The sequence below is a fragment of the Arachis ipaensis genome, chromosome B4 (assembly GCF_059453495.1).
Source record: "Arachis ipaensis isolate K30076 ecotype BB chromosome B4, ASM5945349v1, whole genome shotgun sequence".
Classification (NCBI taxonomy): Eukaryota; Viridiplantae; Streptophyta; class Magnoliopsida; order Fabales; family Fabaceae; genus Arachis; species Arachis ipaensis.
The window spans coordinates 6,154,302-6,181,233 of NC_142439.1; the positions used below are offsets into that span (position 1 = coordinate 6,154,302).

At 34.5% G+C, this 26,932-nt stretch overlaps 4 protein-coding genes across 4 annotated transcripts; 1 reads left to right on the plus strand and 3 right to left on the minus strand.

The window, feature by feature from the left end:
- Positions 1–4,799: 4,799 nt before the first annotated feature.
- LOC148566549 (uncharacterized) lies at positions 4,800–5,588 on the minus strand. Its single transcript, XM_088484297.1, has one exon. It carries the CDS (start codon positions 5,586–5,588, stop codon positions 4,800–4,802), a length of 789 nt encoding a protein of 262 aa, XP_088340423.1.
- Positions 5,589–9,613: 4,025 nt separating this feature from the next.
- On the minus strand, positions 9,614–10,467 carry LOC148566550 (uncharacterized). Its single transcript, XM_088484298.1, has 2 exons — positions 10,139–10,467; positions 9,614–9,860 (listed from the first exon to the last, which is right to left on the minus strand). The coding sequence occupies exons 1-2, from the start codon at positions 10,465–10,467 to the stop codon at positions 9,614–9,616; spliced, it is 576 nt and encodes a 191-aa protein (XP_088340424.1).
- A 3,560-nt stretch (positions 10,468–14,027) lies between these two features.
- Positions 14,028–18,127, plus strand: LOC107638626 (calcium-dependent protein kinase 2). The gene is made up of 8 exons (XM_016341977.3): positions 14,028–15,053; positions 15,642–15,785; positions 15,899–16,051; positions 16,480–16,595; positions 16,944–17,111; positions 17,213–17,340; positions 17,468–17,567; positions 17,649–18,127. The coding sequence occupies exons 1-8, from the start codon at positions 14,348–14,350 to the stop codon at positions 17,721–17,723; spliced, it is 1,590 nt and encodes a 529-aa protein (XP_016197463.1). The 5' UTR covers positions 14,028–14,347; the 3' UTR covers positions 17,724–18,127.
- A 499-nt stretch (positions 18,128–18,626) lies between these two features.
- Positions 18,627–25,473, minus strand: LOC107635906 (uncharacterized). The gene is made up of 9 exons (XM_088484299.1): positions 25,377–25,473; positions 25,080–25,259; positions 24,776–24,968; positions 24,465–24,631; positions 24,310–24,381; positions 22,752–23,190; positions 21,718–22,646; positions 20,408–21,625; positions 18,627–20,290 (listed from the first exon to the last, which is right to left on the minus strand). Exons 1-9 carry the CDS (start codon positions 25,471–25,473, stop codon positions 18,627–18,629), a joined length of 4,959 nt encoding a protein of 1,652 aa, XP_088340425.1.
- Between the last annotated feature and the right edge of the window lie 1,459 nt (positions 25,474–26,932).

A 26,932-nucleotide genomic window follows, 5' to 3' on the forward strand; every position in this document is an offset into this window, starting at 1 on the left:
TAAGCAAAGAGAATATTTTAATTTGTTCATCTCTTCGAAAATTTCATGGTAGATTCAAATTCTAAAAAAAGTGTTTTTTCAGAAATTGGCGTTCACCTTTTATCGCAACCGCTCAATCAACTATCACAACTACACTCACAGATAAATCGTAACAACGTAAGTCTCCTTTCTGATCCGTCAAGATGTTCTTTCTCCGACCTAAAGAAAATTCTGGAGTTTCAATTATATCTCTCAAATTAGATTCTAAGAACTACAATGAATGGTCCGAGCGATATTAATCGCACTAAAATCTAAGAACAAGCTTTTTTAAAAGTATACATGTCTAGAATATTGACATCTAATTAACAAAATACACACATCACAAAAATTTTAGTATACAACAAATAAAATTTAATGCACAACACAGAAATTTTAATGCACAACACAAAAAATTTATGAAGAACTATATATCCAAAATATTTATACCTAAGCAACAATATAGATACATCACAGAAATTTCACTGTACAACACAAAAATATTTGAAACATCACATGTTTAAAATATGGCTCACTCAACCAACAAATTATATTAGGGGCAAAAAATTATGTGCTATGGATAAAAATCTATGTTCTATGTGTAAAAATTTGAGTAAATGCCCTTTCCGGTCCCTAACCATTTGTCCGATGGACTTTCCACTCCTAAGAAATCTAAAAACCCAAATCAATCCCTATCTACTTTGATATATGTACGTTCCAGTCCCTATAACCGGTTCCGAGCAGGTCACTTGCTGATGTGTCAGTAACTTGTCCATGTGGGTTTCTCTTCTTCATAATTGAGACAAATCGCCCCCTGGACCTTTGTTAAAACGTTGCGTTTCATAAAGAGTAGTTATCTCCTGGGTGTTTATTGTTATTTAGGGTTTTTTCTTTATTCTTCGTTGTGTAGAGTAAAGATAAGGACTTTTCTCCTGAAGAAGAATATGGCTATGAAAGTCAGAGACTTTTCTTCACGAACCGTGGAGGAAAGCAGTGAAGCTGGGAAGAATTTGTGCTGGAGTCCGACTCTGGGTTCTACTGGGAGTATAGGAGAAAAGGCAAACCAAGGCAAGAAAAGATTTGTAATACCAGATATCATTGCGGCACATATGCAATATTGTTTCAATCTAGCACTGCAGAAAATCTGAACAGGCTTTTTTTTGTTGCTCTTATTTTAGGGTAATTATTTTTCAATTTTAGCTTTGTTTCAAAATTTGTTGCCATTACCATGGAGTATTATTTGTTGCAGACCGCAGCTCCACATTGCAAATACTTTGTTTGGCTTGATGAATATATTGAGTCATATTCACATAAAGCTGATGTCAATCAGAATGGAGTGGTTGAAAGCTTGAAGACGATGGAGGAAAGATTGGAGGCACTGGAAGTAATGATGGCGAAGCAGGAAATTGAAAAAACATTTGGAGGCAACACCAAATGCAGAACCTTAACCACTTTTTTAATTGAAATTGCAGTTACACTTATAATTTCATCAATTTTCAATGGATTCATTGAGAAAAATGTGAATTTGATTTAGTGTGAAAAGTTATATAAATAGAAGACAATTACTTAATGTATTATGGTTAAAATTCATGGCTTGTATGAAGACAACAACTCATGTTATGGTTATTTACTCTAACTTAGTGATACTTAATGTATGTTATTTCATGTAGTTAGTAGAAGTTAAAATAGTGTATTGAGATATTATCATATTGTATCATTATGTAATTGTGAAACACATGTCTATGAAGATAACAATGTAAATATTCAAATATGTGACACATTTAGAATTTCACTCCAATTCATGAGAGTTTCATAAAAGTTGAAACTAATATATAAAGCGATTCATTGATTCACAAACCAAACCATGAGTGTTTCACAAAAAGTTCGCTCTAAAATATGAACAGCTCCAGAGTTTCACTCACAAGACCATGTATGTTTTTCAACTTTATACTAAAATAAATACCAAAAAAATTGATAGTATCTCTAAATCAACCCTGAGTATTATGTAGACTTCAAATCAGAACCTAATCATAACATCAAACTTAACCAAAATAACTAAAGTTCTACATTCCCTAAACAACATAATATCCAAATAGCAAGTTCTTTCACTGTTTTTTTTGTGGAGGCTTCATTCTTGGAGTTGGAATGAACTTGAATAGCCTTGATGAGGTCCCAGTGCTAGCTGTTGCCAGAGTTTCATTAGAGATTGCAAGAGAGGTTCTCTGTAAGACTTGTCCTTCTGGTTGGACTTGTACATTGTGAGTAGGTGCGTTGGGCTACACTGGAGGACCTGGGGGCCTTCTGACACTCTATTTGGGCCTAAACTTTGAAGCTGCAGAAGGGGGATGAGCCTTTGGAGCATGAGTTGTGGCCTGATTCATTAGAGCAGTTTGATCAGTTCCTAGAACCTGGTAAAACAATAGTGAATCACATATGGGCTCCAAAACTGCATCTTTTGTGTTTAAAAAAAAGTTAAGAACTATGGTGTGTCTATTTACCTCTGCAGTTGGGGCAGTTTGTGAAATGTTTATCTCATCTGGCTCTATATGCAACCTCTTTGGCATTTTTTTTTGTTTTTCCTAGCCTTATCCTATATCACAGAAACATGTTTTGCAGCCACATATGTTTACAAATATTAACTCATTGTGAATACTCAAAGACACAACCCAAAATCTATATAACTTACAAAATACTTGTCTAAAAATAGAAAACTTACAAGAGGGTCCAGGTTAATAGGTTCAGGTTCTTCAACAAGTATGTTATTTACACCACCATCAATACCAGCCACATTCCCTATAGGGAGAAGGGCAAGAGCTACATTTTCAGTCATCACAACCAAAGCTTTGCTAGCCTCTTTTGCCTTCTTCCTTTTTGGTTGCCAGTCAGGTTTAACTGGTGCTCCCTTGCATGTTTTATAATAATACCCCTTCTCCCCGCATTTGCTACACGTTACCTAAAAGTTCTTCTCACTTTGTCGCCAATCACTGGGGGGGGGGGGAAGGGGTGCACCGGATTCAGTCTGACGTTTCTTTGGACGACCAGCTAGTCTTACTATCCTAGGAGGTTGTGGCTTTGGATGGTTTGTCTTCTCCCAAAATTTTTTGCTGTTCACTGGATTTACACACAAGTCATATGTTTTCCTCACAGCATCCATAGTGAGATAAGGGCTCACAAAGTCTTCAGCAGCCTTGATCCTCAACCTAGAGATAGCAGCAACTGCGTGGACACATGGTATCCCTAGACAACAGCAACAATAACATAAATATGGTAAGCTAAAAGAAAATAACAAGACAAGAATTAATAATTAATGTTTACCTGTCAACTGCCATGCATTGCAAGTGCATGTATATTGTTGGAGATTGGCGCCCAATTTGTGTTTTTCCTTAGTAACTTCAAATAGAACCCTGTCATTATCTCCGTTCCATTGTGCATTCCATTTATGACTCTGTGGTTTAATGTGCCTGTCAAGCCTCCACTGCTGCGCTAGTGCCAATTTCTCAGTGTACCTCCCTAGAATCCTCTTGTGCTTGTCCATCTTTTTCATTATTGTACACCTTATCTCTTCACACATTGTTAGAATCGGCTTCTCCCTAGCCTCAACTATCATAGAATTTCAAACCTCACACATGTTATTGGTGAGGCTGTCATTCTTCGGACCATGACTGAAATTTGCCTTGCACTAAACTCCTGGGTCAAATTGATTCATATACTCCCATCCTCTATGGCTCACACTTTTAAACTTTTCCATTGATGCTTTGAACTGCACCTGAGTAGTGTACTTGGCAGCATGCCATAACATCCCTTTATCTGCTTGTTATTCCATATTTGTTGAAGATTCTTCCAAATGTACAGCACACAATTTCTATGGTGTGCATAGGGCATGAATTCCTTTGCTGCACCCATAAATCCCTGCAAAGATGGTTTAAAAATCAAATATAAACCATTTATAATTGCTACAGACATCTAATTATAAACCAATTGCTGGTAATAGAAGTCACTGATATAAACCAATTATAAGCAACTTAAGCCTATGGCTATAAACTAATTATAATTGTTACAAATATCTAATTATAATCCAACATGTATAATAGAAGTCTATAGCTATAAACTAATTATAAGTCAACTATATTGTGCAGAATTGTATTTATAAAACAAAAAATTATATGCCAATTATAATTGTTACAAATATCTAATTATAATTCAATATGTACAACAGAAGTCTATAGCTATAAACTAATTATAAGTCAACTATATTGTGCAGAATTGTATTTATAAAACAAAAAATTATATACCAATTATAATTGTTACAAACATCTAATTATAATCCAACATGTACAACAGAAGTCTATAGCTATAAACTAATTATAAATCAACTATATTGTGCAGAATTGTATTTATAAAACAAAAAATTATATGCCAATTATAATTATTACAAACATCTAATTATAATCCAATATATGCAACAAAAGTCTATAGCTATAAACTAATTATAAGTCAACTATATTGTGCAGAATTGTATTTATAAAACAAAAAATTATATGCCAATTATAATTGTTACAAACATCTAATTATAATCCAATATATGCAATAGAGGTCTAATTATGACTTGATATAACCCAATTACATGCTACAGACTTCTTTATACACTCTAATAAACAGCATTAACACTATAATCCAACTATACTCTGCAGAATTATAAACAATATCAGAATAGATTGGCAAATGTTGTTACCTTCTGTTAGTCGGACATGAGATTTCATCTGCGCACTTGATGGTCTCCCAAATCATCCTGTAGCCGAGTTAAGAACCACATCCAGTTCTCTGTGTTTTCTCACAGCATATGCAATAACGAATACATGGTTGTTGGTATCAAGTGACATTGCAGTTAGGAGTTGGCCTCCATAATACCCCTTTAAAAAGCATCCATCTAGGCCTATTAGTGGTCTACAACCCTTAACAAATCCATTTCTGCATGCATCTAAGCATATGTAAATTTTATCAAACAGCAGTAGAGACTGCGGAATCGGGTCAACACACATGTCAGCCGTGCTGCCTGGGTTACTCCTATGCAACTCTTGTAAATAATCCCACAACTTTTCATATTGTGCCTTGTCATTTCCAACAACAATTTCCCTAGCTGCTTTCAAAGCCCTTTGGATCATTTTTGGATGGACCTGAACATTGTAGTCCTGTTTCATATGCTCCGTTGCTTTCTTCGGTGTCAGCTTAGCCTGTGTTGCCAACTTTTTTTCTAGCTTATCTATGACCCATGCCCAATCGGCCAAGTTGCTTCCATAATCCCTTCCACATGTATGCTTGTTGTGAAATGTTTTTATCTCAAATTCCATTATTTTTGAGTTCCTTGCCACGTATATCAACCATGGACAGTTTTTCTCTGCACATCTAGCCCTGATCCTCTCCTTCTCATTCTTGATATACATGCAATCTCTTCCATCCCAGACAAATACATCCTTCAAGGCCTTCTTAAATGTCTCCATACTCAAAAATTGCATTCCAAGCTCAAACTGAACCTCTCCATATTCATTTTCTTCACTGAAATCAAGTCCATGCATTGTCCTCCCATCCTCAGAAGATACCGAGGTATGACACTATTCAGAAGCATATTCATAGTTGTAGTCATCACTGTCACTCTTCTCATTAACCACTACTGAACTTCCTAATTCATCTTCTACTGGCCCTCCCATATCTGTTTCTACTGGCCCTTGGGCAGAACCCAACCCACTCGGAGGTGTCTCAGTTCGATTTTCTTTACTAGATTCACCATATAGTACATGTCTCTTCCTCCTCTTCCCGGTATACCTCTTTGACGATTTCTTACCATTTTTCTTAGGTGACACTTTCTTCTTGTTTGATGGAGACACCGATGCATTTTCCTTTGTTTTTTTTTCACGTCTTTTTGGTGACTCAATATCACAACTATCAGTCTCATAACCAGGAGGAGGAGGCTTGTAGGCCTCATCCTCGGCACTCTCGTATCTGTTATCCGATGAAGAATCATCTGTGAACACAACGGGCTCTTCCTTTGGTTCTGGCTCTGGTTCGACTGCCATTGGTTGACTTACTGGGTGCTCAAAGTAGATGTAGAACTCATTTCTATCTGGACAACTTAGGGTGGCTTCACACATGTCATTAATATCCTGGTCACCCTTAAGCATATGAAGCCCAAACTCCAAGTTTTTTGCTGCTGGATCAAGCCAGTAAATTTCTTTGTATTCTGGATAACCTAATCCCCTGAAGTGTTCTTCTAAATCCTTCTTGTTGACAAAATCAACATCTATGCATGGGTGGAAATTTCTCAATCTTTCCATTTACGTATCGTAACACTCTATTTGAATCTTTCTTCAGTCTCCCACCATGATGAAAAATAGGGACAATAAACACACATCTGTAAAAATCCAAACCACAACTCAGTAACAGAGCTAAACTTCAAACTTAATCAAGAGCAAATAGACTACAATGTCTATCAGTTAAGAATTCTTAACTCATCAGTAAACACAAAGGTAGAAACTTTCAAAGTTAACATCACTGTTATAGTTTCGCAACAACCCTAACTCATCAAACAAAGCTAGTGCTTCACCCCATCCACCCATAATCACCATGCAGAGGAGAACTGAGTTATTAAAGCTAATTTTACTCCCACTATCTGACACACTCCTCAACTTGACTACAGTAAAAGATAAAGTAAGTAGAAGAGAATGAAGCATTCCTTACCGTTTCAAAGAAATTTGCCAAATGCAGTCAATGTCTTCCCACACAGTGGTGTAACATGCTCGCACGTCCTCAACGTAACACTCTTTTGGAAGGAAGGAGAAAGATTTTCAGAATTAAGGGCAAATGTAAATGATGAGGGAGAGGAAGGTGTTTTATAGAATAATGCTCTTTATGAAATGCAACGTTTCAATAAAGGTCCAGGGGGCGATTTGTCTCAATTATGAAGGAGAGAATCCCACGTGGACAAGTTACTGACACATCAGCAAGTGACCTGCTCGGAACCGGTTGCAGGAACTGGAACGTACATATATCAAAGTAGATAGGGACCGATTTAGGTTTTTAGATTTCTTAGGGGGTGGGAAGTCCATCGGACAAATGGTTAGGAACCGGAAAGAGTATTTACTCTAAAAATTTCTATGCTATATTGATAAAATTTTTGCTATAAAAAATTGTGCTATATGTAAAATTTTGTGTTATGTCAATAAATTTTTCTACTCTCTAAAAAAATTACGCTAACAAGATACGAAAAAAGAAAAATGGTAATGCATGTACGCGTATTTTTTTGTTGAACTTATGTCAACTTAATTAAACTTAGCCACAAAAATAGTTGTACATATAACATTACTGTAAAATAATAATCTTTTAAGTTTTAGTGAATCAAAATAAAAAAATATTTTGTAAATACAAAAAATTTTAAATTTTTTCTAATTTTTCCTATAGAATATCTGAATAAGTATGTAGAAAAAAATAACGGGTCTCACCAAATGAGAGGAGGATACCATTAATTTTTCTTGGCATAACCAAATGCTCAGGGGGACTATTGATAGTTCTAATACTATTTTAAATGAGAGAAACTACACATCAAATGTAACTCACCTCTCCAAAATTGGATGACTTTTAACACGGATATCTCAAGAATTAATGAGTTAAGGAAAGCTGGATGTGGAGGTTTAATAAGAGACAACAATGGTAAATGGATAGCAAAATTTTCTCGCTTCATTGGAGACTGCTCTGCTTACAAGGCAAAAATTCTGAGGTGTTGAACAAGGACTGAAAATAGCTTAGATAGTGGAGCTGAAAAAAATTATTGTTGAATGTGACTCCAAAACAGTTACCATAAAGCTAAAAGACAAGAATTTAGCTAATCATCCCAATATGCTCGTAAGAAAATTCACCGCTAAAAGGAGAAAGAATGAAAAATTCATTTTGTAAATATCTATAAAGAATGTAACAGAAGTACAAATTGTCTTGCGTGTAAAAGCTTAAATTTATATCTAAGATTACATTTTTAGAATATTCCTCTTAGAGACGTGATAAATATCTTTTTTTATGATAAAAAAGAGACTTCTTTATCCCAATTATTTTATATTTAGGTCTTTTGAGTTATCAACTCTATTTTAATATTAAAAAAAAAATTGGCTATGAAAAATTAAATAAAAGAGAATTTGGCTACTGGCCAAGAAAAAAAAGGAAAACGAAAAGGAAAGAATTTAGTTGATAAACCGAGCTATGTATTCCAATTCACAACCATCGGTCCCTCAAAGTAGCTAAGTACTAAAGTTTAGACCTTTTTTATTAAGACAAACACCAATTAAAAAAGCAACCAAGATTAGAAATATATATATTTTTTAAAAATATCTTCTTCCTTGAAAATCAAAATTCACCAAAAAAAGAAAAGACCTCATTTTTCCTGGATTAATTTGCATAAATGGTCAATAAATCAAATGCCAATTATAAAGTTATTTATGTACTTTTTTTTTGAAAGCAAAAGAACTCAACACACTAATGTGGAGCAAATAGCAACAGACAACATAAACAAGCAGGCAACTCCAAACGGTACCATAATTCAAAGAAAATCAATCCGCATGTCATCTCCGGCATAGCTATCAACAACACTAGGAATGTACACCTCTCCACTCGTCGCAGCTCAGCATGGTCATGTTGATGATATCTTCTACGCCTTTGCTTTTATTCTGAAATATCCTCCTATTCCTCTCCATCCAAATGTGCTAAATGATCGCACAGAAGCACCTCAAATGCTCCTTCCGATCCTCTTTTCTACGCGGCTCATCTGTCCAACTTAGGAAGTGGTCTTTCACTAACTCTGGAAACGACCAGTGTCGGCCAAACACAGATAACCAAGCACTCCACACCTGTCAAGCAAATTCACAGGCAAGAAATAAGTGATGTACTTGCTCAACATCCTTATTACATAAAACACAACTCTTATCATCCTGGCTAATAATCCCAAACCGACTTAGCCGTTCCTTGGTATTCACCCTGCCTATCAGGACAAACCAAGCAAACAACTCCACCCTTGATGGAACCAACCCTTTCCATATGGTCTTCGTGAAACTGTAAGTGGTAACGTCCTCTGATAGCATTCCTTCTTGTAGTACCTGCAAACAAGAGTTAGTTGAAAAGATACCAAGTCTATCATATTTCCACACAACTCTATCATCTCTATTATTTGCTAGCCTCACAGGTCTCAAAATCTCATGCAACTGACTCAGAAGGTCTAACTCCCACTGAAACAGCTCTCGCCTCCATTGGAAGTTCCAACCCATTCTAACCTATCCCAAAACCCACACTCTCTAATAACTGAATCACATTGGTTTGAAACAGAGAAGAGTCTAGGAAACCGATCTTTTAAGGATCCACAATGTAGCCAAATATCCTTCCAAAACTGAGTCCGTCGTCCATCACCAATCTCCATAGCCAGGCCTGTAAGCATCTTTTCCCTTAGATGTGGCTCCTTGATTTGTATATGGCAAATATCCTTCCATGGGCCTCCTCTAATGGGCAGCACCTGAGTCGACAGTAGCTCATTTGACCTCAGATTATTGCAGGAACAAACCACCTTCTTTCATAACGGGCATTCTTCTTTAGCAAAGCGCCACCACCACTTAAACAACAGTGCAGTGTTATGAATCATAGCGTCTCCGACTCCCAACCCACCTAACTTCTTAGGGGCCTGTACCAACTCCCATCTCACCAACGCCATACCATTTCTCCCATCCTCCTTACTCCATAGAAATCTTCTCTGCAATGAGATCAACTTCTCAGCAACTGCCTTTAGAATCTTGTATAAGCTCAAATAATACACTGACAAGCTGTTCAAGACTGATTTGATAAGTACCAACTTCCCCGCTTTGTTTAGCACCTTAGCTTTCCAAAGGCTTAGCTTGTCTTCCACCTTGTCGATTATAGGCTTTCAGGTCTTAACCAGCCTTGGATTAGCTCCTAAGGGGACCCCAAGGTACTTAACAGGGAGGGTCTCTTCCTTCAACCCCACAACCTACACATACGTTGTACCCACTGCTCTTCACAATTGATTGGAATTAGACTGGACTTTTCGAAATTAATATTGAGCCCTGACATTAATTCAAACCATCTCAGCAGCCGCTTGTAATTCTTCATAGTCTCGTTTTCTGGTGGGCAAAACAGAATAATGTCATCAGCGAACTGAAGGTGTGATAACTCCACACTGTCTCGACCAACCACCAAAGGAGAAATACGTCCAATCCTGACTGCCTCACCAACCATTCTATGCAGAACATCCACAACCAGCACAAATAAGAAAGGAGAAAGTGGGTCACCTTGTCTCAAGCCCCTTTCCATTTTAAACGGTTTAGATGGCGAACCATTAATCAAAATAGACATAGAAGCTGTGGTTACACACTCCATAACCCACGCCCTCCACCTACGCCCAAAACCCATCTTTTGCAGTACTATATCCACGAAACTCCACTTGACCCTGTCATATGCTTTTTGAAAATCTAACTTGATTATGGCTGCTTCCTTGTTTCTTCTTTTAAGCCAGTGCACTGTTTCACACGCTATGAGGGCCCATCATGAATTTTTCTACCCTTCACAAATGCACTCTGAGTCTCCCCTACTAATCCTGGCATCACTGCTCTCATCCTCTTAACCAGTACCTTCGAGATCACCTTGTACACACATCCAACCATACTAATAGGTCTGAGATCTTTAATCTCCTTCGCACCAATGAACTTAGGGGCCAGCGCCACCCACGTAATATTGGAGTCTGCCGGTAGTCTGGATGTATGAAAGAACCCCATCACAGTTGCCGTAAATTCCGTCCCAATCTCATCCCAGCACCTCTTTATGAAATTCATGTTGTACCCATCACAGCCTGGTGCCTTCGATGACTCACAATTCCACACCGCCTCTCTAATTTTCTCAATCGAAGGCATCGCCTCCAAGGTCATAGATTCTTCCTCATCTATCCTTTTCACCAGACCATCTCTGAACCCCAACAAAGGAGAATTTCCCTGATGATACAGATCTTTATAAAACTCTCCAATAGCTATTTTTATTCTAGCTTGGTTCTTAACCAATCTGCCATTAACTATCAAATCATCAATCCGGTTATTCCTCCTTCTTGCCGATGCTATATTGTGAAAGTACCTTGTGTTTCTGTCCATTTCCTTTGCTTGCCGAGACCGAGACATTTGCTTCCAGTGAATTTCTTTCCTGACATACCACCTCTCGCAACAAGTAACTAACGCCTTCCTTCTAGCCTCCATAGTTCTATCATACACTCCATTACTTACCATGTCATCTACCTTTTTGATATCTTCTTCAAACTTCAAGATCTTCTTGTCCATCTCACCAAAGTTGTCCTTATGCCACCTTCCCAAAGGCCCCATCAACGCCTTCAATTTTTCTGTAAACTGCAACTCCCCTAACCCTCTCCATTCCTCCTTAACCATTCTAAGAAAATCTTCATATGTAAACCACGAATCCAGGCTTCGAAAAGGCCTAGGACCTCCCCTTATCCTCTTATCTTCCAAAATAATAGGGCAGTGATCTGACAAGCCCCTTGGTCCGCCTCTTAACCGAGTCTCGGGGAATTCTTCCAACCATTCTACACTAACCATATTATCTTTGCTAAAGACAGAACCATCTACTTTTTATGTACATCGTGAAAGTGATTTTTCTTCCATATTAATCGATTATTTCAAAATAGTTAATGAAAATAGAAAAGTGTTTTGATGTATTATTTAAAATTGTGTTGGATTTTGAGTCTAAATGTGAGATCTAAACGTCTTAGATTGAGAAGGTTTCAATTTATTCGCTATAATTTGTAAAAAACTTTAATATTTAAGTCAATAAGAGTTTAAATGAGCTTAAAATAAGATTAGATTGAAAAAATATTTGAGTGTATGAGTATTTATAGAATAATAAATGAGACTTAATCATTTTTTAAAAAAAAAATTAAAATATAATAAATGATTATTTTTGTATAGAGTGAGAAGTTAATTATCCCATGTTTGAAATAGTTACCACTTTAGTGATAATAACTAAAATCATAAAAAAATATTTAATTTATTTTTTTATCAGATAAATTAGACAATTTCCAATTTTAAATATTACAATATATCTACAATACACACTCATTTTTATAATACTTAAAAGATTCTTTTTTTAATACTTAGTATATTTGTCAAGATTCGAACTCAGATGCAATATATTAAGAAGTATATAAATTACTATATGAGCTAAGTCTCAACTGCATTTAACCTATTTTCTAAGTTAGGTCATATATAGGTTATAATAATCTGTATACAAGTTGGTTCGACCATGTGAATGAAGCCATACGAATTGAGTGATAATAATAATAATAATAATAATAATAATAATAATAATAATAATAATAATAATAATAATAATAATAATAATAATAATAATAATAATAATAATAATAATAATAATAAAAAAAAAAAAAGAAGATTGAGTGATTATAAATAATAAAATATCAGAAGATTGAGTGATTACTGATTACAATTAAAATATGGAGATTTTTTTGTGGCGAGTATTAAGGTTAGAGCCCGGGCTTCCCTTCCTGTGTAACGATGGCCCAATATATGCTCCCATGTCCCATGGTGGATGACTAGCTCGCAATAGGTTGGCATTGACAAATAGGGCAGACCACAAGTAAAAGACCCAACTTCTTCGTTTGAAGCCCATTTCCTTTTAACACGTATATAAAGCCTAGTGTTTGGGCCTTTAAATGGAGGGAAGAATATGGTATACTAAATATTTAACACCGTTAACCGATTTGGGTTGGTCGAATGGTGCTTATATAAAGTCCGTAATAATTAGGATGTAGATACATTTTATATTAAATAATTTAATTAAATATTCTAAAATATCTAATAATTTTTAATTAATTTTTTCATATAAATATATTTATATTAATAGTTATCAATAAAATTACTCGGTGATTACCGGTTAAAAATGCAACACAAAAGTAGCAACTAGCAAGTAATGGAATAAAAACAAAACATCATGATTAGGTATGACGACGGTGAAAACAAAAATTATATTTCACCATGAAAGAAAAGCTCTAGTGGTCCAAGAAAAGGAGGTGAAAAATAAAAAGGATATCTTTGATAGATAAAATGATAAAATATTTCGGAATATTGCATTACATTGCGGGGCATCAAGCCATCAAATGTTATAAAAGGATAATAAATTACATCATCACAACTATGATAAGTAATTTATTATCAATAAGTAACTAATATTATAAGAAATTAAATTTTAGGTTCTTTAAAATATAGTTGATGTTCTTTTGTTTCTCATAGTATTTTTTAACTTAACAAGAAAAAGATAATTCATCATAATAGAAAAATTTTTAATTACAACAATGTGATTTGAAAAAGAAGATGCGGAGAAAAAATAAATAAATTGTTGCTATAAATCCATTACAATTATAATGTATTTCAAAAATATTAGTTTGTGTACTCTGTCCTTAAAGGAATTGATATTTTTGGGACATGACAAAATGCCCTGCGAAGTGTAAACATCAATGTATAAAATCCAATAATTGGAAATTTCATTTTTTTAATTTTTGTTTTCAGAGTTCAGACATAGTGTGTTCACCAATCTCAGTTATTTACCCAAAATAGAAAAATACAGAGTGCGCTACGGATTATAAACCAAAATATTTCAAACTAAAATTAACTTGAAAAGACTAAAATGAAATCTAACATTTAAATAGTTTCAAAAATAAAACTCAGCATATTTTGCTAGATTCACAATTTAAAAGGTATCTCAAGATTTTAACGTATCATAAATTATAAATATCTCGCTAAATGGTCATAGATATGTCAAAATATGATAACATAAAAAAAGTTAGAAACTTTATTATTGAAGATTTTCCAAAAGAAAAATAAATTAGTTCCCAAAATTGACAATTTTTTTTTTTACTTTACACCTAAAAATATAAAGCCATCTCCTTTTTTGTGGTTGTTGAAAACAACAGCATGAAACAAATAAATAGATGAATTTTATATTCCATCTAAAATAAATAAGAAAAAGATTTAAAATGAAAGAGTGATTATGAATAATAATACAAATCTTTTTGCAAAACACGTTTTTGGTGAATGACTTTTGAATTTTTCTATTTTTGTATTGTCTGGTAGTGGCTGTCTGGCAGTAAAGCACTCCACTGTGTACCCCATTGCCATAGCCCATAGTCTCTTCATCTCAATCTCAGATTTCTCATTCCCATTCTCATCAATTTCCAAACTTTCTGATCTTACTCCAAAGAAAGACAGAAACTTCAATCATGGGGTGCCATGGTAGCAAGGAAAAGAGACCAGCAACAAGTGGCTATGGATCAATTGAAAGCCAGCATCAAAGTAACCACACTGTTCAGACTCAAACTCACACATCAGAAACAAAGAATCAGCCACAGGTTCAGCAAGTGCAAGTTCAATCGAAACCTTCTTCACAGAATGTGAGGCCAGTTCAGAAGTCTGAAGCAGCAACCATTCTAGGGAAGCCATTTGAGGACATCAAGAAGCACTACACACTTGGAAAGGAATTAGGAAGAGGGCAATTTGGTGTCACATATCTCTGCACTGAGAACTCAACAGGGAGCACTTTGGCATGCAAATCAATCTTGAAGAGGAAGCTTGCTTCAAAAGCTGATAGGGATGATATGAGGAGGGAGATTCAGATCATGCAGCATCTTTCGGGGCAGCCAAACATTGTGGAATTCAAGGGTGCATTTGAGGACAGGTACTCTGTGCACCTTGTCATGGAGCTTTGTGCTGGTGGTGAATTGTTTGATAGAATCATTGCTCAGGGTCATTACTCTGAGAGAGCTGCAGCTTCCATGTGTAGGGCCATTGTTAATGTTGTTCATATTTGCCACTTTATGGGTGTGATGCACCGCGATTTGAAGCCCGAGAATTTCTTGCTTTCTAGCAAGGATGAGGGAGCAACACTTAAGGCCACTGATTTTGGATTATCTGTCTTCATTGAAGAAGGTTGAATCTTTACTTAGTACCTTGCTTTGCATATTATATATGATTAGTGTGTCTATTTGTATGTCTGAGTTCTCACCTTTTAGGCTCTGATTAAGCTTGGTCATAAGTAGTTCATGTCTAATACAAGTTTGTTAGAACATTACATAATATGCATATCATACTCTGCAGAACATGAGATGTAGTAGTGGAATAGAATAGAAATGGAATAAGATGGAATGGAAGAGAATTGAGTAGAGTGACACTATAGTTTCGTTCTGTTGTTCGGATATTTTAGCAATGGAATATACTTGTGAAGAGATTCACATTCCATCTCATTAGGATGGAATAGATTCCATCCTTCCCTATTCCACTCCATCCATTTTTATTCAATCCAAACATTGAACTCTTAAAATTCCTTCCACCTTGTTCCACCAATTGATTTTCATTGTAGGTAGCTGATTGCTCCATTGTAAGTGATAATTTGTTTTACTAGTAAATGTGATGAAATGTATCAGAGTTTTAGACGAGGTTTGTTCCAAAGGAACTACATGACATTGTCATTAATTTATCTGTTCATAGTATTTGAGTATCATATATTTTTTTTTTCAGGGAAGGTTTACCGTGATATGGTAGGAAGTGCTTACTATGTTGCCCCTGAGGTATTGCGTCGTAGTTATGGAAAGGAAATAGATATCTGGAGTGCAGGCATCATGTTGTATATTCTCTTGAGTGGTGTACCTCCATTCTGGGCTGGTAAGTAAAAATTATAGTTTGACAAGGTTGCATGTTTGCACTTTATGGTGAAGTGTCTGATATACATTTGGACTAGAATATGATGCTAAACTTTATTTTGTTTTTATTTGCAGAAACTGAGAAGGGAATATTTGATGCCATATTAGAAGGTGTAATTGACTTTGAAAGTGAACCATGGCCATCAATATCAAGTAGTGCTAAAGATCTAGTCAGGAAGATGCTGACACAGGACCCAAAGAAGCGGATCACCTCTGCTGAAGTCCTTGGTACTATATTATTGTGTTATTTTTTCATGACATTCGTTTTTGTTCAGTAAATTTATGACATAAGTGTTTCTGTTATTAAATTTAAAACCTTTATTATCTTATTCTAGTATTAGTTTCAAAGTTCAGCTGCCTTCTGTTCTTTCGTTACTATGCTGTGAATTCTTTTATCTGCTATTCTTTTCCATTTTATAAAACCTATAAGTATTGAATAATTTTGTTGGTGAAAACTAGAAATATTGATATTCTATTGAGTGTCACCAAAAACTCCAGTTTGGGGAAACAGAATCACCATAGCAACAAGTTCTTCAATCAGATTATTAACCATCAACTAAATAAGTTATCATCGTTCATTTGAGTTGCCACTGGTTTGTCTATTTTTCAATGACACTTCTTGTAGCCTGACAAAGATTAATTATTTGTTTGATAAGAACATCCATGGATCAGAGAAGGTGGAGAGGCATCTGATAAACCAATTGATAGTGCTGTCCTGTCTAGAATGAAACAATTCAGGGCAATGAACAAGCTAAAAAAGCTTGCATTGAAGGTATGGCATCAAACTCTGATCAGAGAGAACTGTTTTGTTTTCAACCTTTTCATTCTTTATGGTACATAAAGCTATGAACCCCTTTTGCTATGACTTGAAAAAGATTTACACCTGTTCATTTAGCCCTTAGTAAGAAAACCGTCAAAGTAAATCATGCTTTTAGATTTAATTTTAGGAATGCAAATTCATAGATGAATTCATCTATAGTTGTCCAATTTAATGATAAAAGATGGAAAAGCCTGCACATCCAAGGTTTAAACTTCCACATACTGGTATCATGCTGCCTTGTCTGCATGATAAACTTTATTATTTCATCTTTTTGAGTTCCAGTTACAACTTATTTCATAGGTTATTGCTGAAAGTTTATCTGAAGAAGAGATTAAAGGTCTCAAAGCGATGTTTGCAAATATGGACACTGACAACAGTGGCACTATCACCTATGAGGAACTGAAGACAGGTTTGGCCCGAATCGGATCAAGCCTGTCTGAGGCTGAAGTGAAGCAACTTATGGATGCTGTAAGTAGTTACAGACCCCTCCTTAGACCTTAATTAGTTGAACATATTCCTTGCATCCGAAACTCAATTGGAATTGTTGCACTTGTTTTAATAATTATCAGGCTGATGTTGATGGGAATGGATCGATTGATTATATCGAGTTCATCTCAGCTACAATGCATAGGCACAGACTTGAACGAGATGAACAACTCTATAAAGCATTTCAGTATTTTGATAAGGATGGAAGTGGGTGAGTCTATTAAGAAGCAAATTATTAATTTCCACTCTAAAAAGTTTAGCAATAACTTGTTGAAGTTGTAAAATTATGGCTTGGAAATGACTCTGATGAACTTTGCCGTCTTCGAATTCACTCACAGGTATATTACTAGAGATGAATTGGAAACTGCTATGACTCAGCATGGTATGGGTGATGAAGCTACTATAAAGGAAATAATTTCTGAGGTGGATACAGATAATGTAAGTTGGTTCTAAACTTAAATCTGGGGAACTTCCTTATGAAAAATATTGTTATCATTATTGAGATTCTTAAACTAACAGGATGGAAGAATAAACTATGAGGAATTCTGTGCAATGATGAGAAGTGGAACCCCACACCCCGGACAACTACACTAAATCTCTTGAATTCACTCAATTTCACACCATTGATCAAGTGGCTTAACATGTTAATTAGATGTCTCCAGGGTATGTATAACTTGGCGCTTTTCGGGTTGATGATTTCTATTGAAGTTCTTTGTAATCCTGATCTTCATGCAAGGTTGGTTGTTTATCTATAGCACTAAAATCTGTATTTGTTGAAGTATTGTTTGGTACGAATTTAAATTCGAGCTGTCACATGTTATTGTACTGAAGCCGGAATTTTCATGTTAAAGTATCAGCTACGATATCCTATGAGGATTTATCATTCTGTATGTTGGCCGAGGAAAGAGCAGCCAATGAGGCAAGGAAAGTTTGGTTTGCTGAATCTGTATGGAAGTACAAGCTTAAATATAGTTGTTCAATTTGAAATCTTTCCTGCATATTCTTTCTGGTCATTACTTCTCATTCTTGTGTGATTACTTATTGATATTACATCGCTACTATTACAAGTCCCACATCGGATATGAATTCGTAAGTTTATACTTGTTGAACCAGCTTTTGAGGTAGCCATGATGATCATACTCTAGATTTAATTGCATATTCTTCTTCAATTCTAAAATTAGTTGATTTCTTTTTTGGCATGTTGAATAATATAAAGACTACATCTCTAAAATGGGTATAGAATTTTATGAGAAATATGGTAATACATTATACTAAATTTTACCATTAAATGATTACTTTTTATTTGTCTATTTCTTTGTTTTAAAGGTTCTACTAGTGAAAGGCCCCGTGCTACGCACGGAAAAAATTACATACAAAAACTAAATAATTTTAAACCAAACATATGGAAGGAATTACATGAAATCAATTTAAAAACATTTAACATAACTTGAAACACAATAGTATCACATAAAAAATGTAAAACTACTTGAAATAACATCAAGAAATATTGTTAAAAATTTCCCTGAATACTACATTTATTGTACTACCCTTGGGCATGGTACCATTATTCTGAATCAGCACTCTAAGGCATTTCTTTGATTTTACTCGAGAGAGTGCAACATACAGTTGTCCATGTGTAAAAATGGGTTTCGACAAAAATAGCCCAACAACACCCAAAGTCTGTCCCTGCGCCTTATTTATAGTCATTGCAAATGAAACAATCAAAGGGAATTGCCTCCTTCTGAACCTAAAAGGGAGTGTGTCATTATTTGGTATCATGTCCATGCGTGGAATGAGCACAACTCGGCCTGTCTGGTCCCCCGTCAATATAATGCACTCAATTACATGATTACCTAAACAATGAACCTGCATTCTCGTGCCATTGCACAACCCATTAGACTGATCAATGTTCCGAAGCAACATAACTGGTACACCTTCCTTCAAGCATATTTGGTGTGGAGGTAAACCTGAACAATTAATCGCATTCAAAACATCAGGTGAAAATGTGTCTAACTCAGACTCCATATTACCTTCTTCAACACATAGAGAATCAGAACTAAGATAAACTTTCTGTTCTCCAGGTAGTCGACTCATAATACTGTTGTTCACCTCATTCACAACTTCTAATGTGGGAGCAAGAATCGAACGTTCCTTGAAGTAATCAGTGTGGTTCAAGTTAGAAACAATATTTGGATAGACAAAATGTACCAACTCTCCAAAACCATCTTCAGTATCATTTATGAGCATGTCATCTGGAATCAAAACTTCTGACTCACCATCTGTAGAATCACCGGCGAATCCATCACCAATCTGGATAAGCCACTTGGCAAATTCGTTAACTTCACTATTGTCTTCGGAAATATCAGAAGATGCTAAACGCATATTCCTTGTTAAATTCAAGACTGAGCAGTGATCCCAGAGGTAAGATGAATTAATGGAAGCTTGAACAATATCTTGACGTGATCCCATCGGTATGACTGGAAGAATCTGTCGAAAGTCACCACCTAGTACAACAACCTTACCTGCAAAAGCCATGCTCGGCTTGTAAGATCGTTCATATCTTAGGATATCCTTCAGTGACTTGTCCAATGCCTCATAACAGTGTTTGTTCAACATTGGAGCTTCGTCCCATATAATCAAACTGGCTCTGGAAACCAACTTAGCAAGAGATGAACCTTGTTTAATGTTGCAAACTGAATCCTCGTTAATGTTTAGAGGTATCTTAAATTTTGAATGAGCAGTGCGTCCATTGGGGAGAAGTAGTGAAGCAATACCACTTGATGCAACATTTAGAACAATCTTTCCCTCACACCTTAATGAAGCAGAAAGCGTACGCCAAAGGAATGTCTTGCCAGTACCACCATACCCATAAACAAAGTAAAATCCGCCACGATCCATGTTCACGGCATCAAGTATTGTATGATATGCATAGCTCTGTTCATTATTCATAGATTGCAAAGCATCATTCAACTCTTGACGGAGTAAAATTCTATCAAAATTCAACTCATCCATTATCAACCGATCCTCAATACCATCAATCGCTTGCATATCGGGATAAGGCAACGTAGAAAATTCTTTCAAAGATCTACCATTAGCTTGTAATCGTTCCTCAAGTTTCATCAATGTTAAGTTCAAAATCTGATCATCAGCTAATACTAAATCTGTAAAATTTATAACAAAATGGTAATCACCGAAGAAGAAAACCAAGAAAAGTTAACACAACTGCATAATTATATGAGAGAGTGATAAATAATAGTATAAAAAAATAAACAACGAACCATCAGAATGGTGAATCCTTCTCTGCAAGTATAGTATGTCTTCGGATAATTGCTGATAGCATGATTGCCAAACTACTTCAGGGCGAGATATGTTATTAGATATAAGAAGAACAACAAAGAGATCACGAACATACGAACCAGATGCCCATGAACTTGCTTCCAAAATAGCATCAATAAACTCCTTGTCATCTTGAAGAAGACCTAATGCATAACATGCTTCCTTGAATGTGTCATAAACAACACCTTCGACGGTCCTAATATCAATGAAACTTTTGCATCCTTTCTGTATGTTAAGTAAAAGTCTCAAATAATAATCTTCACCATTCCCCCTAGGGACATGAGTTAACCGGCCAATAGAAAAACCCTGTTTTCGTGGGACCCACATGGAAACATCATCTTTCCATACAAACTTGTTTGGGAACTCACTATAGGTCAAGGACCTGGCAAAGGGATACACATTATTAGCAAGGAACCATGCCAATAATTTGGTCAACTTGCCTTCTACACGATTCAGAACAGCTTGAATATTATCATGATCTCTGAAAATTACAGGATGATCTTCAGGGAGGTGAAAAGGCAACCTAATAACAGCAGGTTCTTTAATTTGAATGTCATAACCAAATAATCTCCAAGCCGCCTCGCATGAGGATATATAACGACAGTCATAATAGTTGTTTATTTCATCCACTACACGTCCAGACATTGAGTCCTCGGCAGATTGATAGAAAGAAGCAGTTACACGATCATTACCCTTGTGCACATATTTAAATAGATACTTGATAGCAGAAGTTTGGCATGTATGCTCCACATTTATATGACAGCCATACCTCAACAACAAATAAGGATTGTATGGTACAATGAATGAATTATCAATGATAACATTCCTCTTTGTTAACGTTCGACCATTGTCTGGTCTCTTATACTTGGGGAACCCGGCTTCATCAATAACAGTACGTGACCTAAATGGCTTAGGAAAAAATTTTGAACAGTGGCCCTCTACCATGCACGGACTCTTTTTGTTATGTCGACCGCAAGGACCATGTACCATGAATCTCTCAACAGCAGCATACAACTTTGGTCTACGACGCTTATCAGGTATCTCAGCAGAAATAAACTTATCAATATCTGATGGAGACTTTGGCTTGTCTAGAGGATGAATGAATAACAATATGTGTGCATGGGGTAAACCCCTCTTCTGAAATTCAACAGTGCATACATCTGAAACAATTAGAAAAAAATAGAGTTAAAACAAATATGACAATTTGTACGTATAACATGTAATAATAATGAACTTCTAAAATATATCTTACATCCAACAAATTTTCCAAAAGGAACACCGCTTTTAAAATCGCTGATTAAATGATTAAGCTTAATCTTGAATATCCTTGATACAATGTCTGGACGATCCTGAGGTGATAAACCAGAACCGTGAAGCAATCTCTTAACCTCATCCCAGTCAGGATTGGAAGTAATTGTAATAAAGAAGCTAGGATATCCAGCATATTTGCAAATAGCAAAAGCATCCTTGCAGTTGTTAAACATGTACCTAGGACCACCGGTAAATGTGCTAGGAAGAATAATACGCTGCCCAGTGGCAACGGCGTCAGCTTCGCCTCTTACGAATGACTCATGTAAGGCCTTGTATCTTTCAACCCTTAACTTTGGCTGGTTAAATCTAATAAAGCTCAATCGTTCAGCCTCAACCATTGTATATGCATCAACCAAGAATTGTTGGAAAAGTCTAGCAGAATGTAACAAAATAGGAGAATCTTGAGACCTCATCTGCAAGCGATAGGCAAAGAACTCTCTCATGCTGATAGTTTTCCTCTTCTTTGAACCATCAATATTGTAATGAAAGGAAGTTTCAATTCCAACCCTATATCCGTCCTCCGCATATGGAAACAATAAAGGATACTGCAAAGCAAGGTATTGTGGGTGAAGAACATCAATCCTTTTTAACTGGCTAGAATGTGACTCAACTATTATATCCCTTTTCAAAGAGGACTCATCAATATCACCCAATATGATAACTGCAACCTCAGATATTGTTGGCAAATTATAACGCCTTCCATCAGTATTCCTTCTTCTAATCAACTTAATTCTTATGTCAGGAGGATTAAAATCTTTAAACCGGTCTCGAGCATATCGAAACGTCCTTGCTAATGGGTTGTGAATATCAAGCATAGTTTTAAGTTGAGCTACAATAACCCTTTCCACATCGGTGATATCATCAGATTGCCTATTTAATATTTATAACTGAATTAGACATATTTGGCTGCACAAAAAATACTTGTAGTATAAAATTATTAGAAAAGGTTAATAAAATTTAGAAAACTAAACTTACCGAACAGCCTTAATTCGATTCTCGACTTCATTATCAGTATCATATATATATAGCTGAGCAAACTTTGGGGTATTATTCACTGACGGAAGTAAGCTACCAATAGAATGGTAATTCTGACCGCTAAGTAAAAATGTTGGTGGGGCAGATCCATTGTTTATGTTGTTGTTCATTCTACCAGCCATAGATGTGAATGAAAACATAGAATTGAATAGTCGAATTTTCTTCTTAAAGAACCTCGATGTCTCATCATGCTTAAAGTGAAGATTTTGTAAAATATCAGGAGCTGATTTAAGAATAGGCAATTGAACCTTCCCATCCATACAACAAAGACCAAAATGTGGTGTAGCATGCCCATTAGTTCTGGTTAATCTCTCTTTATTCCACATGTTGGCATTGCAAAATAGACAACAAAAAATAGGATCACCCGCATCCCAATAATCTATAGAAGAATAACATGCAGAAATTTTATGCAGAAAATAGAAAAAAAAAGTTAATAAACATATATATATAAATTAATAAAAATAATCCTAAACATTTGTAAAGGGTAAGGCTATAAACCTTCCTCGTTTTCTTCAAGCTGATCATGATCAGAATGTTAAAAAACATGTCCTGTATATTATGAAAGAGATAAACAAATAAATAAGACCTCTAAAATATTTAAGGATTTTGTTATCATATGCCTTTAAGAAACACGTTAATAAATATTAATTGTATCTGCTAATTTTTATAAACTTTTGTTCAAAATTATCCTCTAAAATTATTAGTGCTAAATCTGAAAACTAAAAATAATCAGAATGTTAATTGACCTTTTACATTATTTTTCTTTATTTCTTCTTCATATTTTCTTATACATACAAATAAGAAAATTAATAATGCCGTGGAGTACATGGTTTCTAGCATTTCCTATTTGCATTGTAATTCCTCAACCTATCTAATTTACTCTCTTTGTTATATGCTCATCTGTTTTAAAAAAATTTTAATTAATCTGTCTTGTTATTTGATAAAGCAAATTAAAGATACACCGAAATACTATTTAAAAGCTAACGATTCTTACCCATTTTTACTTGTTAAAAAATAGAGTTTTATAATTTTTTTGTTTAATTTGTTGAATGTACTCTCTCAATTTATCTACTCACACCTACCTTATCTGTTATAGATGTTACATTGTAGTAGTAAAAGAAGGGTAAAAAATGAAAAAAAAATAAATATGCTTAAGTGAAAAAATAATTTTACATATAATATATAGATATTATGTTGTAACGGTGAATTCAGAAAAAAATTAAATATGCTTACGTAAAAAATTAAATCGACCGAATATTTTTAGAGAAAATTTTGACTAATGTAATTAAAGTTTTAAAGCTTAATTTAGGAATGAAAATATGAGAGATGATGATATTAATTTAGTAGACTAACTAATCCTTAAATGACACATGAATTTATAATTATCAAATACAATTAATGCTTCTAAGCTATTTCCTAAGGGAATAGAATAGCAAAATCAAATATTTAATTAGGACATAATATATAAAAGCTATATAATAGAAATTAAAATTATTACCAACTGCATCCACTGTATCTGACTCGGGTATGAAGGCATCATCTACAGCAATGTCATCATATCCATCAATGACTGCATACATAGATATATCATTACATAATAATTGTACCTTGTATATAAGTAAATAGCATTACTCTAAATAATTGAAAAAATACAAAAGGTGTAAAATACCTTCGCAGTCATGTTGAACTTCTTGGAAGAAATTTCAACTGAATAAGCTGCTGAATGATCGATGTCTAATTGGGATTCGTTAAACAAATTACGGGTAGTCCCAGCAAGATAAATCAACGTCTTTGAAGATGGAATCAAAGGACGTTTGCTCCTAAATTCATACGGAATGAACAACTGAATCAATATTGAAAAGAAACTCTACAGAACAAAAATAAATATAATAATAACACATAAGTGATGTGGGATAACTGCTTCAAAATAACTACATGAATAATTTCATGTCTGCCGAATATACCTGTAACTTGTTTTAGCATCTAGATTGGCAGATGGAACCAAAATAGTCTCCGCAGCATCTAGATTGGCAGATGGAACCAAAATAGTCTCCGCATTGGCTCCGAGGTTAGAAGTAACATTCTGCTTCAGAGAATGATTCTCCTTACCATGAATTTGACCTCCACATATATTAATGGATACAGCAGAATATTGAGCTAATATGATATTTCAGTTAATAATTAAATAAAAAAAAAATCACATATAGACGTAATTTAAATAAACATCAGTAAAAAGAATCAAATGGGATGAAATTTAAAAATTCGGACCATTAGTCTTGTCAGATAGAGGTGTTCTATTTTGCCCATCACAAAGACGAACATCATAACGATGTATTGAAGTAGAGGCACCGTCATAATTCTGAGTGGATTGAAATATATTTTCCTTCTCGCACAATATAGGTGAATGATTTGTTGTAGAATGCCTCTTCATAGGTAATATTTGGCCATCTGCAAGTTTCATAAATTCAAAACATCTAATTAAATCGAAGGCTAAATCATAAGAAAATAACAAAGAGCACGAAATGATTGTTTGTGATAAATTCGAAAAGGAGCATACTATCTAACCTTCAAAGGCCACGTTTTTAGCCCTTTTCTGCCTTCTAATGAGACTCCTATTAAGCCTTGCAAGCTTAGGAGAAATATGATAATCTGTGTCTTCCATTTCTAACGAATATAAGTTTGCTGGATATATGATGAATACAGTGGATGAAAAAAATTTTAGAGAATGGTTAATGAATTCAATGAATATAGAAAATGATAGCTAATGAGGGGAACAAAAAAAAGAACTGAGACATACCAAACTAATAAGAAATTGAAATTACAATGAGAACATATGACATAAAACTGAGATACACAACTGGAAATGGACTATATAATGAAAGAAAGTGACAATAATATACACATATAATATGTTTGTATAACCTCTCTAAATGGACCTCTATGGTTACGTTCTATGTGATAGCAATAATTAAGAAATACACGCCCAATGGATGGTGAATGGAGGAAAACACACAACCTACCATGTAGGCTACAATTTAATTGTTATATTTAAATTGTTTGAGTACAGTTGAATAAAGTGAAAAAAATATTGAAGGGCATAATAATATATAAAAAGGCAAGAAATCAGTGTAAGCCATAATTATATAACAGAAGAAAAAATGATACCGCATAGGGTGAATATGTCAGTGGTAGAATTGAAAAAAACTATTAAATCTATAAAAATGATAAAATAATTTATTAAAACTAAAATGTAGCTAATGATCGTCAAAATGTTAAAAAATTTATATAACCGATACACCAACTATATATGGAACAACAACCAGTAAATACATTGAATGTATCAGCTTAAAAGTTATATCACGATCTGGTCATTAAAAACTTGTAAAGCTTGATTGTAACATAAAGAATCCCAAAAATAAAAACAAAATCAGATAATTAAATAGAATTAATAAGCACAGTCAAAATAATATAAATAAATGAACAGTGTATCTTACTTCAAACACTTAACATTATAATTAATCATTACATTGATTGATGAACAGTGTATCTTAACATTATTCTATTTCATGAAATTATTAAACAATAAACTCAAGTATAGTTATAGAATCTTATATATGGTTTTTCAAAAGCGTAAGAAATAAATAAAAATTATGAACTTAGAGGATATTATATGTATTATTTTCTTTTTTTATCTCTCTCATATATATATATATACAACATCGGTCCCACTCTAGTCTGAGTTGTATGTACTTTTTCACCACATCTTCCAAACAGATTTTGTTAGCTTATAACTCTTTATTTATAGTCCCAATCCAAGCGGAATTTATAAAACACAATTTTAGGGTAAATCACTTAATTAAATCAAAGGCCACTTAAATTTACATGAATTACTCAAAACAAAAAATGTTAGGTAAATCACCTTTATAACTATATAAATTGAATTAGTATAATTTAAATTACAAATTATAGTAGCAAAATCGACTTAACATATATCAATTTATAAAAAAATGCACTAAATATAAATCGAATTGACACATGTCGATTTACCCATATTTTTACTAAATCAAATCAATAATCAATTTACTAAGTAATGCACATGGTTTCATGTCACCCGTAATAAT

What these genes read in the sequence shown, in the direction of transcription:
- LOC107635906 (XM_088484299.1), bottom strand. Translation starts at nt 25,473, where the DNA reads ATGGAAGACACAGATTATCATATTTCTCCTAAGCTTGCAAGGCTTAAT. An exon ending in TCTATCTGACAAGACTAATG is followed by an intron (nt 24,969 to 25,079) that starts GTCCGAATTTTT and finishes ATATCATATTAG; the next exon opens with CTCAATATTCTGCTGTATCC. An exon ending in AATCGAATTAAGGCTGTTCG is followed by an intron (nt 22,647 to 22,751) that starts GTAAGTTTAGTT and finishes AATATTAAATAG; the next exon opens with GCAATCTGATGATATCACCG.
- LOC148566549 (XM_088484297.1), bottom strand. Translation starts at nt 5,588, where the DNA reads ATGCATGGACTTGATTTCAGTGAAGAAAATGAATATGGAGAGGTTCAG.
- LOC148566550 (XM_088484298.1), bottom strand. Translation starts at nt 10,467, where the DNA reads ATGGGTTTTGGGCGTAGGTGGAGGGCGTGGGTTATGGAGTGTGTAACC. An exon ending in TACAAGCGGCTGCTGAGATG is followed by an intron (nt 9,861 to 10,138) that starts GTTTGAATTAAT and finishes AGTCTTGAACAG; the next exon opens with CTTGTCAGTGTATTATTTGA.
- LOC107638626 (XM_016341977.3), top strand. Translation starts at nt 14,348, where the DNA reads ATGGGGTGCCATGGTAGCAAGGAAAAGAGACCAGCAACAAGTGGCTAT. An exon ending in TGTACCTCCATTCTGGGCTG is followed by an intron (nt 15,786 to 15,898) that starts GTAAGTAAAAAT and finishes TTTTATTTGCAG; the next exon opens with AAACTGAGAAGGGAATATTT. An exon ending in TGAAGCAACTTATGGATGCT is followed by an intron (nt 17,112 to 17,212) that starts GTAAGTAGTTAC and finishes AATAATTATCAG; the next exon opens with GCTGATGTTGATGGGAATGG.